This window comes from Arachis hypogaea, chromosome 13 (genome assembly GCF_003086295.3).
Source record: "Arachis hypogaea cultivar Tifrunner chromosome 13, arahy.Tifrunner.gnm2.J5K5, whole genome shotgun sequence".
In the NCBI taxonomy this organism is placed as follows: Eukaryota; Viridiplantae; Streptophyta; class Magnoliopsida; order Fabales; family Fabaceae; genus Arachis; species Arachis hypogaea.
In genome coordinates this window covers 29,296,001-29,307,197 of record NC_092048.1, presented here as the reverse complement: position 1 = coordinate 29,307,197, position 11,197 = coordinate 29,296,001, and the positions used below count along the sequence as shown (strand labels likewise).

The 11,197-nt window shown below is 36.8% G+C and overlaps 2 protein-coding genes across 3 annotated transcripts; one reads left to right on the top strand and one right to left on the bottom strand.

Annotated features, from left to right (window-relative positions):
- Positions 1–471: 471 nt before the first annotated feature.
- On the top strand, positions 472–5,172 carry LOC112737879 (myosin-2). 2 transcript variants are annotated; one of them, XM_025788024.3, is made up of 9 exons: positions 472–523; positions 598–641; positions 834–1,039; positions 1,114–1,249; positions 1,656–1,785; positions 2,119–2,226; positions 2,319–2,431; positions 3,170–3,364; positions 4,288–5,172. In XM_025788024.3, the coding sequence occupies exons 1-9, from the start codon at positions 490–492 to the stop codon at positions 4,747–4,749; spliced, it is 1,428 nt and encodes a 475-aa protein (XP_025643809.1). In that variant the 5' UTR covers positions 472–489; the 3' UTR covers positions 4,750–5,172. The 2 variants fall into 2 exon arrangements, with proteins under 2 accessions (XP_025643809.1, XP_025643810.1); XM_025788025.3 differs by having other exon boundaries at positions 475–523; positions 3,173–3,364.
- Positions 5,173–5,797: 625 nt separating this feature from the next.
- On the bottom strand, positions 5,798–7,171 carry LOC112737880 (chlorophyll a-b binding protein 13, chloroplastic). Its single transcript, XM_025788026.3, has 3 exons — positions 6,785–7,171; positions 6,461–6,622; positions 5,798–6,375 (listed from the first exon to the last, which is right to left on the bottom strand). Exons 1-3 carry the CDS (start codon positions 6,920–6,922, stop codon positions 5,866–5,868), a joined length of 810 nt encoding a protein of 269 aa, XP_025643811.1. The 5' UTR covers positions 6,923–7,171; the 3' UTR covers positions 5,798–5,865.
- Positions 7,172–11,197: the final 4,026 nt, after the last annotated feature.

The following is an 11,197-nucleotide window of genomic DNA, read 5'->3' as shown; positions in this document are numbered from 1 at the left end:
TGTTGATAAGCCTGCAGGATTGACAATGCAGCAATCTGTATCACTAATTCTTTATTCTTATGCAGCATATAATTTGCAAAGGCCAAATTTCTGAATATGGTCATTTATGAGTTTCTTAATTAGATGAAGTCTCAATTTTACTCTAACCCTATGTCTTTCTATTTAATAGTATATATATATATACTGAAATCCTGAAATATAATAATGACATAAATATTGAGTCCTTTAATTCATACACTAGAAACATTTTTATACAATGTCATCCTGGTATTAAACAATTTATGATGCATGTGACAGTGTTTATAGTGTAGTTTTTACTGTTAAATGGTTACATAATTATTTCATGATTTTCTGTATGAAGCCATTAGTTATTGTAGACTATGTATATGGAAACCAAATTTGTGTTTGTTTTGTGATTTTACTGAGATTTGGACTTCTTATCAGGTTCTGTATGATACGAATGGCTTTCTAGAAAAGAACAGAGATTTTATGCCTTCCGATTCCGTTCAATTCCTTGCATCATGTAAATGTGAACTGCTGCCATTGTTCTCCAAAATGTTTGATCAGTCTCTGAAGTGTTCAAATTCCTTCGCACAGGTGCAGTGGATTCACAGGAGCAGAGTGTTTGTAAAAAGTTTAAGGTAATCTTGTTTTAGTTTATTGAGCTTCTTCTAGCTTCAATAATTTTGGATGAAATTATTCTTATGGCTCATTATAAAAGATTTGGACATGATGCGGCGAGATGATTATGGACAAAGTACATCTTTCGATTTTACAAAGAAGTGGAATGCCAAAATTGAGCAACTTAAATCTAACTGCTTTTCTACTATTAGGGTCAATTGTTCAATTTGATTGACCAATTGGAGTGCACCACACCTCACTTCATTCGATGCATAAGGCCAAATACTAAGCAGCTGCCTGACATTTATGATGAAGACCTTGTCCTACAACAGCTCAAGTGTAGTGGGATTCTTGAGGTTGTTAGAACTTCAAGGGCTGGATATCCAACTCGAATGACTCATCAAGAGTTTTCCACAAGGTAGTAGAGAAATAGATTATGGTTTTCATACTATCTTGAATGAAGGGCTGATTTATGTTCGTTCATTTCTTTAGGTATGGGTTTCTGCTTTCTGAGGCCAACAAATATCAGGATCCATTGAGCACTTCAGTTGCCATTTTGCAACAATTTAATATCCCTTCTGAGATGTACCAATTCGGCTATACTAAGTTGTATCTTCGAGCTGGGCAGGTAGATGTCTAACTTTCCATTGCAGGGCTAAGATCCTTTTTTATTGCTTCCATTTCTTGTTGGTTTCTGCCCAGTGATCCTGGCTGAATATATAATTACCTGTCAAAATAGTTTGGCATCGGAATCATTTTATGCTTTCACTTTGCATAATTGCATGAACTCTGTATATACTAATTATGTCTGACACCAAAAAAAAAAAAAATAATTATTATGTCAAGTTAAAAGGCAAAGGCTGAGGTTAATTTTGATGGTTGATTTTCCATGGAAAGTTATAATTTTTGTTTGACTTAGAATTTGTTTTGAACCATTAATTTCTCTTAATTTACTATGTCTTGTTTTGGGTTGTTTTGATTCATACTTTAGATTTATTTGACTTGGTTATTCTTGTACCCGGTTGGTTTTGTAGACTGGTTCACTGGAGCTCAAGAGAAAACAGGTTTTGCAAGGAATAGTTGTGGTTCAAAAATACTTCCGTGGTTATCAAGCAAGGAGTTATTTCCAGGAACTTAAGAAAGGAGTGGCAACATTTCAATCATGTACTGTCAATAATGATATGAGTTTATTTTGGCTGTATTATTATTCGTGGCATTACACACATAAAAAATAACTCTTTTTTCCTTTAATTTTTTATTTATTTATTTATTTTAAATGCAGATTTGTTAAGGAAAATATTTTCATGAAAATATAAGTAACATCTATTCTCAAAAGAAATTCTATTTACTTTTCCTTGAATTCTTTTCGACATCTGAGTTTCCCTGAAGAACCTTATAAACATTAACTGATGGTGTACTCTTCACAATCCAATTACGAGTAATTGTGGGCATCTTTTGTTTACTTTTGTCCTAACCTATAATTTGGTTTTATTGCAGTTGTTCGTGGAGAAATTACAAGAAGGAAATTTGGTGTTATGAAGCCTTCTATAACAATTTATTCTAAAAATCTTGAGGAGATCCAAGCAATCATACAACTGCAATCTGGTTTGTGTGGTTCTGTTCTGTGTCCAGATAAGCCTATGTATGGGTGTTGCATATTTTGTACTTATTATCTGCTCCCCTTTTTTTTCATGCAGTAATTCGTGGGTGGCTGGCTCGTAAGGATGCAAGTACTCCAAATGGTTTTAAGAGTTATCCTGAAAATGCAAAACATAGACGGAAATCACTTGTTAAGATGCTGGAAGTGAAGGTATTTTACAATGCAAACTTGTTTTCCTATTTTCTTCGGTATCCATCTAATTGGTTGTTTTTCAGCTTTTCAACTTCTACATCTAAAACAGCAGTTTCATGCTCTTACTATTTGACTTAAGTGGCAAATGAGATTTCAAACCTAAGTACATTTATATAAGTTTGTTTGATGCTTAATATTGTTTGGTAGACATGCTCAACGAGTATGTGGGAATCTTTGATTCCTATGTATGTAAATAAGGATGGTATTAGGGTTTAAAATTCCGATGTTTTATATGATAATTGAAAATGATTTAAAATTAGCATGTTAAATACGATGGGTTAGCAAACATATTACCCGAGTATGTCAATATAATATCATATAACCTGTGAAGAATCAAACTAGATGAGATGAAGGCTGATGTTTAGACATGGTTTGGTTTTAAGTTTTAGGACCATAGAGCAGAGACTGTTTCCCTTCTCAATATCCAAAAGAGAAAATCAGGATGACTTGGTTTTAACTAGCTCTAACTTTCTTAGGGTAGTATAATTGCCCATTTGAACATGATACTAAATAAATACCTATCAAGAAGGTAAACCAGATGAAATGAAGAAATCTCACGTTTTTCACCTTTCACCATTTGAAATAGTTTTCTTCCATGGGTGTGTGGAGTATCGCAATGTTTTTGTTCATGATTTGGTAAAAGCCCTCGTCCAGTGACAACAAAGGACTTTTGTTTATTTATCCCTTTTGGTTTAGCAGGATATATCCAAAGAGCGGGTTCAGAACCTACCTTCACCATTAGCCCAACTACAAAGGCGAGTTGACAAGGCCGAAGAGGAAAATGCTAAATTAAGGGAACAGCTAAAACAATCTGAGAGAAAGTGGGCTGAATATGAGGCAAAGATGAAATCAATGGAGGAAGCATGGCAAAAACAGAGAGCATCCTTGCAAGTAAGTTTTCAGTTTATAAAAAGGTGACTATTACATGATGTCTTCATGTGAAGATGATAACTGAGAACTGTTAGATGATTTGACGTGTTTGACTAAATTATTTAACATAACACGTGCAATATCTTAGCTATTATCTTCATATGGAAACATCTTATGTGAGTAGCCACCTTATAAAAGCCCTCAATTTTTGACTTACTCATAAATATCATTATCACTTGGAATCTTTTAACTTGTTTAGTTACCTTTAGTCACAGACAATTTCTTGCTGTTCTCTGCTCGGTTAGCAAATACTGTTCCTTTATGAATGTCATTTAAAGCCACGATGTGATTAAGGAATCATTAAATATTTGTAGTTTTTGGGGATAATCAAAGAGACTGAATTACCCTTTCACTAAATTGAAAAAGAAAGATTATGATAGGTCAACAAAGAGGTGATAACAGAGTAAAAAGAAAATAATTGTATGAATGAGTAATTTCCTATTGAAAGATTTTAGTTTAAGAATTAATGCCCTGATGGAGTAATAAGAGAAAAGGGTAAAATTGGCATAAAATTATTAGTCGTTTGTTTATATTCTAGAACACATGAAACATGGAAGTAAAGAAGGTTCCAAAATGACACTTGTTTATAAGTGGAACAGGTAACTTTTGTATTCTCCGAGTAGAAAGTTCTTGGTTTAATTTTGTCAGTCTTCTTAAATAAGAATTAGCATAAGTGCTATTACAGGATTTCTTAGATATTGAGTCGGGTATAGCCTTTGGTTTATCATTGCCAACAAGAAAAAAATATTGTTGAAAAATAATTATTACGTGGTATGCCTGTTGTTTATTGCACTATTTAGTAGGAAAATCAGATGCAGAAGGGCTCATATTTAACTTGGAATTCCATACTTCATGGAAGATTCTAATTGCAATTTCTAATGCAGATGAGTCTCGTTGCTGCTAGAAAGAGCCTTGCTTCTGATAGTGGCAATACTCAACCTACAAGAAATGAAGTCCTGTCTCCTCGGTACTATGGTTCTGAAGATGCTACCCTGGGATCTCGAACAGCTGTGAACACTCCAATAAAGTTTTCTAGCAATTTCGCTGTCTCTGATGGAGGCAGAGAGGCTAACGGGATCAGAGAAAGAGGGACAAGTGGTACTTTGAGCAGTCTGATGAAGGAATTTGACCAGCGAAGGCAGAACTTCGACGACGAAGTTAAAGCTCTGAATGATGTTAAACCAGGGAACTCCACCACCACAAATTCCATTGAAGAATTTCGTAAACTTAAGCAGAGTTTTGAGGGATGGAAGAAACAATACAAGGTTAGGTTACGCGAGACAAAAGCAAAGCTTCATGAAGCAGATAAAAGTCGGAGGACATGGTGGGGGAAATTAAAAAATTGAGTTGGAGAGCATGGTAGCAATCTGTTTTCAGCGTTTGATGAAATGTGTAGACAAGATCAAGATTTAGCAAAAAGGGCAAAACATTGTTCTTATGAACTCTGTCCTTTAAAAAAATGCTTCTTCATATCATCTTTGCGGAATACTTGATTAAGTGTTATGCTTCTAGTTGAAAGCGGAAAATTGTATATTTACAAATTTTGTTACATAGTGGATATCCTATAGATTGTGCATAGTTGTAGACTTGTAGAGTTGCTTAGCACCTGTATTGGATGGTCTAGTTCATGTAAATCCTTTATTTTAATTATCCTGAGTAAAAAAACAGTACTGCTCATGTAAATTCTGTTGCTTATGTGATGTAACATTCACTCCCCATGCGGTAAGCTTGGAATTTAAGGAAATTTTCTCCTTATTTCGGTTTGTCAATGCACTTCTCTTGTCAAATTTTCTTGCAAATACTGCCTCTATGCTTGGTTCGGATCCAATTCTTAGAACAGTGGCTTTGATCTTTTAGCAATTATGTTTGTTTTCTCCCTCCCCTTTCTCTCTAGATTTCAAAGTACTCAAACCAAAGTCATGTACTAATAAGCATCATTAATAAAAACCTTTTATTTGTATTTGACTATTTGTTAATTTCCGTTATCCCCTTAAACACACTTTTACAAGCTTGTTAAGAAATCCGTTTGTTGAGTAGAGTGTCTTTCTTGACCATGAGCAATTTCCTGCACATACAAGAGTCAACTATTTCATATTCTTGGTCCAACAGTTTCGCCACTATTATATTGCCATGCCTTCTTATTTGTTCTCCTAAACATATTAGGTAGTAATTGTAGTCGTCAACTTAGTAGTATGCGATTAGCATATATAGAATCGTTGAATGAATTGTGAAAAATCCTTTTAATTTCTTTATTTGCAATATTTTCCTTTTTTCAACGGTAGTTTCGGTTTCCATTTTCTATTCATTTTACTCTATCCTAGTTACTTGTTTTTACTTCAATCCTAATTGAAGATCAATTTATGTTACGTGATCCATGACCATAACAGAAATATATAATGATAATAATCTACAAGTTTAATTTCCATGTCACATGATACATACACATTAAGCATACAGGGGTATCAAGAACCAGGCACAAACTTGGTGGCATAGACCCAAGCATTGTTAGCCACAGGGTTATCAAGGTGATCCAAAAGGTTCTCAAGTGGTCCTTTGCCAGTGACAATGGCTTGCACAAAGAAACCAAACATGGAGAACATAGCCAACCTTCCATTCTTGATCTCCTTCACCTTGAGCTCAGCGAAAGTGACAGGGTCGTCGGCAAGTCCAAGAGGGTCAAAGTACTGTCCCCCAGGATAGAGGTCGTTGCCCTGGCCCACGCCGGGGAGGCCGTTGATGCGGAAGCCCTCGACGAGGCCCATGAGGACAACTTGGAATCCAAGAACTGCCAGGATGCTCTGTGCATGGGCTAGATTTGGGTTGCCCAAGTAGTCGAGGCCGCCTTCGGAGAAAATTTGTGCTCCTGCTTTGAACCAAACTGGCTCCTTGAAGTCCACTCTGACCCACTTTTCTAGCACTTCTGGGGTGATGCACCCTAGTGCTCCCAGCATAGCCCAACGTCCATGGATAACCTAATTATGTCATGTCACATAATGCTTCAGTTCATCTATGTGAGAATTCAAGCAAATGAAAGAAAAGAATACAAGTGAGAGTGACCTCAAGAGCCCTGTTCCTGGCAAATGCTTCAGGATCAGCAGACAAACCAGCAGTGTCCCAACCATAGTCTCCTGGGAACTCTCCAGTCAAGTACGAAGGTGTCTGAGCTGAAAAGGGTCCCAAGTATTTCACTCTGTCTGGTCCATACCACAATTCATTTCCCTGCTCATCATTATTCATCAACACAAACCCACTTCATAAGCCACGCAACACACCCAACAAACATTAAACATGTTAAAAATTATTGCATGCCATCATTTCTCATCATCAATCAGAAGAGCTGTAAGAAAGAAACTATAAACATTTTTTTCCGGGAAAAAGTACCATGGTGTATTTCCCAGTTCCCATAGAGACAACATCTCTAAGAGGGTTAGCGTTGGATCCCCTAGTCTGACCAAAGAAGGGGGTTGATTTCAGGACAGTGCCAGAGCTAGCTGTGGCTGCCATTAATGTTGCTGCCATGACTTCCAAGCTTCTAGGTACTTCAGTTCAAAAATTGAAAGCTTATTAATTTGCTTAAATAGGAGACACTAAATTGATAACCGAAGCTTGTAGAAAGGAGGTCTCGGTGAGTGTGACATCATTTGTAGGAAATAAAATCGTAGGGAATGTGTGATTAGGAACACAAGAAGGGTTGCAAGTTTTTGTGGTGGGGATGGGTGTTGCTTGGAGCAACCAATAAGAAGGCTTCAAAAGATTTTTAGTATCTTCAACACATATCTTTCTATCCGCATTTTATCCTTGCCTTAATACAAGCGCTTTTTAATTTTGGGGTTAATACTCAAAGTCGTCCCTAAAAGATCACGCGATTTTTATTTTTGTCCTCGAATGATTTTTTTAATCAAATTAGTCTCTGAATAATTTTTTTAAATCACGCTCGTCCTTCCATTAACCTCGTAACGTCGCCGTTAGAAATCTGCTGACGTGGAATGTGAGTTAGCAACCCACCCAACCAAATGACGTCATTTGGCACCTTGAGAGCCATAATTTTAAAACGTCACTGTTTTGTGACTAGAGTGTAACGTTTTACACTTTGTTTGTGGAACAAGTCTTCACTTGTTCTTCTTCATTCTTACCGTGACTTTCTGTTTCTCTGACCCATAAGCAACCATTAGGAAGATGAAGACGACCGCGCCATCATCCGCAACCATTTGAATAGTCATGGAGCATTGTTCGTGCATATGTTTTGGAGCTTGGTGGAAAACTTGAAGGCAACTACACAGCATTGTCTCTGCGTTCGAAGTGAGAGGTAAAGTTTTTTGTATCTTGTGAAAAAATTGGTAACGCTATGTAAACCCCTAGTTTTCGCATTATATGATTGAGTCATCGTTAAGAATCTATTAGTACATAGGGTTTAGGATTTCATCCCAGAGTTTGGTTTATGATCGGTTATATGCGTAACTGAGGAAAGACTCTGTTTTTGTGGCTTAGAAAAATGATAACTATTGTTTGTGTTAATGGTGTAATGGTTTCTGGTTTAGTTGCTGTGTTGGTGATGATTTAGTGTTTTTCATGTTCTGTTTTAAATTTTTATAGGGTTTGGAGGCATTGCAAGTCTTAGATGGAGGGTCCTCCGATGACATTCATATTTCATCATGGTGAAAATTTTAAAAATAATGAGAAAGAAAGTAGAATCTACGAACCAGATAATACAAAAGTCTTGATGGGGGTTGATGGGGATATGCTTGATGTGTTTTTTGTTAAAGGATACTATAAGGAACTGGGATATGCTGGGGGGGGGGACATATGTTGGTGGAAAGTTCCTTGGCTGTCGCTTGAGAGTGGGCTGAGAAAGTTGGAGACTGATAAAGATCTGCTGAAAATGTGTAAGACTTGTAGAAGGAATCACAATGTCATGAACATATTCTTTGAACATGGAGTTTCAGAGCCACATGTGGTAGAATGCATGAATGAGGATGATGAAGTAATTCTGCCAACGAATGCCTCTTTGTTGAAGCTGCCCAGCACACAGCCTGCAATGCAAGCAACGAAAATTGCATCCCAGCCCACAAAGAGCTACTCACAGCCAGTGACAACTAACTCTTTGCATCCCACTTCCAAAAATAAAGCCAAAACCACTCCCAACTCTACTGGACCCAATCCTCATCCCAAGAAAATGGACTATGTGAAGCCCAAAACAAGGTCCTCCCAGCCCACAGCAAAGTCAAGTGACAAGCCCAATTCTCAACCCACTAGAAAGTGTAGTTCTCAGCCCACAGAAAAGCCCAAACCCCAGGCAGACTAAGGTGAGGGGAAGACCACCAAAGCTTCAAGTTTCTAAAGGAAAAGGAAAAAGAGTTGTCTCTCCCCAACCTCCTCTAACAACTGCAACAATTCTAATTTCTGCTGGAATAATCAAAGGATCTAGTGCTGTGACAACCAAAAAGCTTGCAAGTTTCATGACCTTTGTGCTGACTCCGGGGTTCAAACGGCCAAGGAAGAAAGATAACACCATCTGAAGACCTTCATCGAAACATATGCTTTTTTATTAGGCTATAGATTAGGAAAGATATGTTTGTGTTAAACACTATCAAGTCTCACTGTTTTGTAAGTCCTTTATTTTGGATGCATGTTTTGCCTTGGTATGAAGTGTTTCTGATGAATCACTTTTAGGAACTTTACTACCTTTTGTGGTGACAAACTCAATGTTGGAAACTTCATATTCACACTTTATATTAAGAAATTTAAGAAACTTTATTATCTTGTTATGTCTCTGGTTTGCCATTTACTTCTTTACATATTACAGTATGACTGATGCATAAATATATTTCATTCAAAGGTGTACTCAAAATCCAAGTTGCCATTTATAACCTCTAGTCTCAGATTACAATAGTTTAGCCATTGAAGGTTGTGGTAGGCTTAGAGAAGGGGGGTTGAATATATGCCTTCATTTTAAGTTGCTGTTATGGCCCTTTTTTAAACAAACTTTCAATTCTGATTCTGTTTGAACTCAGCAGCGGAAATTTATGAGACAATTTATTTTTGTCTCATGAATATCAGAGAACAGAACACAGCAGAGAAGAGAAAAGCTAACACCAGCATGTATCCTGGTTCGGTTGCCTTGTGCTATGCAACCTACGTCCAGTCTCCTCCACAACAATGGAAGAATTTCACTATAGTTAATAGTATTACATACACCAATTTCACAGGATTGACACAGTCCTTTCACACTCAAGTTCTATCCTAACTTGACATTGGCTATGCTACTACCTAACTATTTTCTCTTAGTGCTAACCCAACTAAGAAAGGGATACCTCACAGGTACAAGATACAAGACATAGACATACCTAAAGAAATCTGAAAATAACTCTAGGCTTTTCTCTCAAGTGTTTCACTCAGCCTTTTTCCACTCATGGCTTTTACTTGAACTTTCTCACAATGCCTTTTCTCACAAGAAATTACAGAAAGATAAACATAGAAAAGTAAATCACAATCTGTAAAACATGAAGGAGATTGACTTCATCAACAGCCTTTGTGCTATGCGAAAAACCAGATTAGCAAGCCTCTGATTTAGTTCTTCATACTGGCGGAATGCACCTTTGATTAGGTTACACTGTCCAGTTAGTTGAACTTCTTCAAAGAGCTCTCTCAGAACAAAACCTCTATTCACTGGTTTTCTCTCCTTGGTTTCTGAATGAACAGCAAACCTCTTTTATTTCCTTGCATGTTGTTGGGTTCTTCTTCCAAGGTCAACACCTTGAGCCTTGAGCTTCACCAACCCACAGAGTCACTTTTTCTCCTTAATCCCCAGAGTAGAAACTTTGCTTCTGACTTCCTCATCTTGACCGAAAGCCATAAATTAGCAGCCATAGAAATCTTCCCATTGTCAACTTGATCTTAGCCCTTGAAAACCAACTTGGTCCCCAAGTCATGTTTAAGACCGTGGATACACAGCAGAGAAGAACAGAAACTATATTTCCTTTGTATCCCATTTCGGATAGAGCAGAGAGTTGGGAAGAAGAGAAGAAGATCCGATGCATGTAAGAGGAAATGGTTTACCTTTGATCTTTTCTTAAGCTTGATTTGGCTTGAACTTGTTGATTTGACATTCTGTCTTTCAAGCTTAAACTTTCTCTCTCTTGCTTATTTGGTTACTAGCTTAGGGAAAAAGCTCTTTCTCTCTTTCTTACTTTTTTGAATTTCTGACCAACTCTTCAGAAGTGAACGTTGCTTTTGGTAAGGCAAAAGAGAGGGATTTGCTTGCTGAAAGAGAATCAGGCTTGGATCGGGTAGTGATGTGCTTGGCCCGTTTTGATTTCTTCAGCTTTGATTTCTTTTGGGCTTTGCTTGATTTACCAGCCCACCAACCTTGTTGTATTCTATTCATTCCAATTTTGGGCTGTAATTCAAATTTTGGCCTACAACAATTTATGAATAATTAGTAATATGTAATTATAATTAATCAACACTAATTATTTATTTTGCCCAAAAATAATGTTTGTCAACCCTAATTAATTTGGTTAATTTCTTAACTCAACAATCTCCCTCTTGTGACAAACATGATTTAAGCAATAATAAAAAAGGAAATGAGTTTGAGTAAGGTTTAGAAACTCCCTTTGATTTTTGTCATTTGCTTTTATGTTGCTCCCCCTGTCCTTTTCAGGATTAGCTCCCCCTGGATTTGTGCTTTCCTCTTTATTCCTGTTTTTCATTGTTCTTAAAGAGAGCACAATAGAGAGCTAAGGATTCAGCATGTGAAATCAAGTTTTAATGCAGCAAACATACAAAAATCCCAAA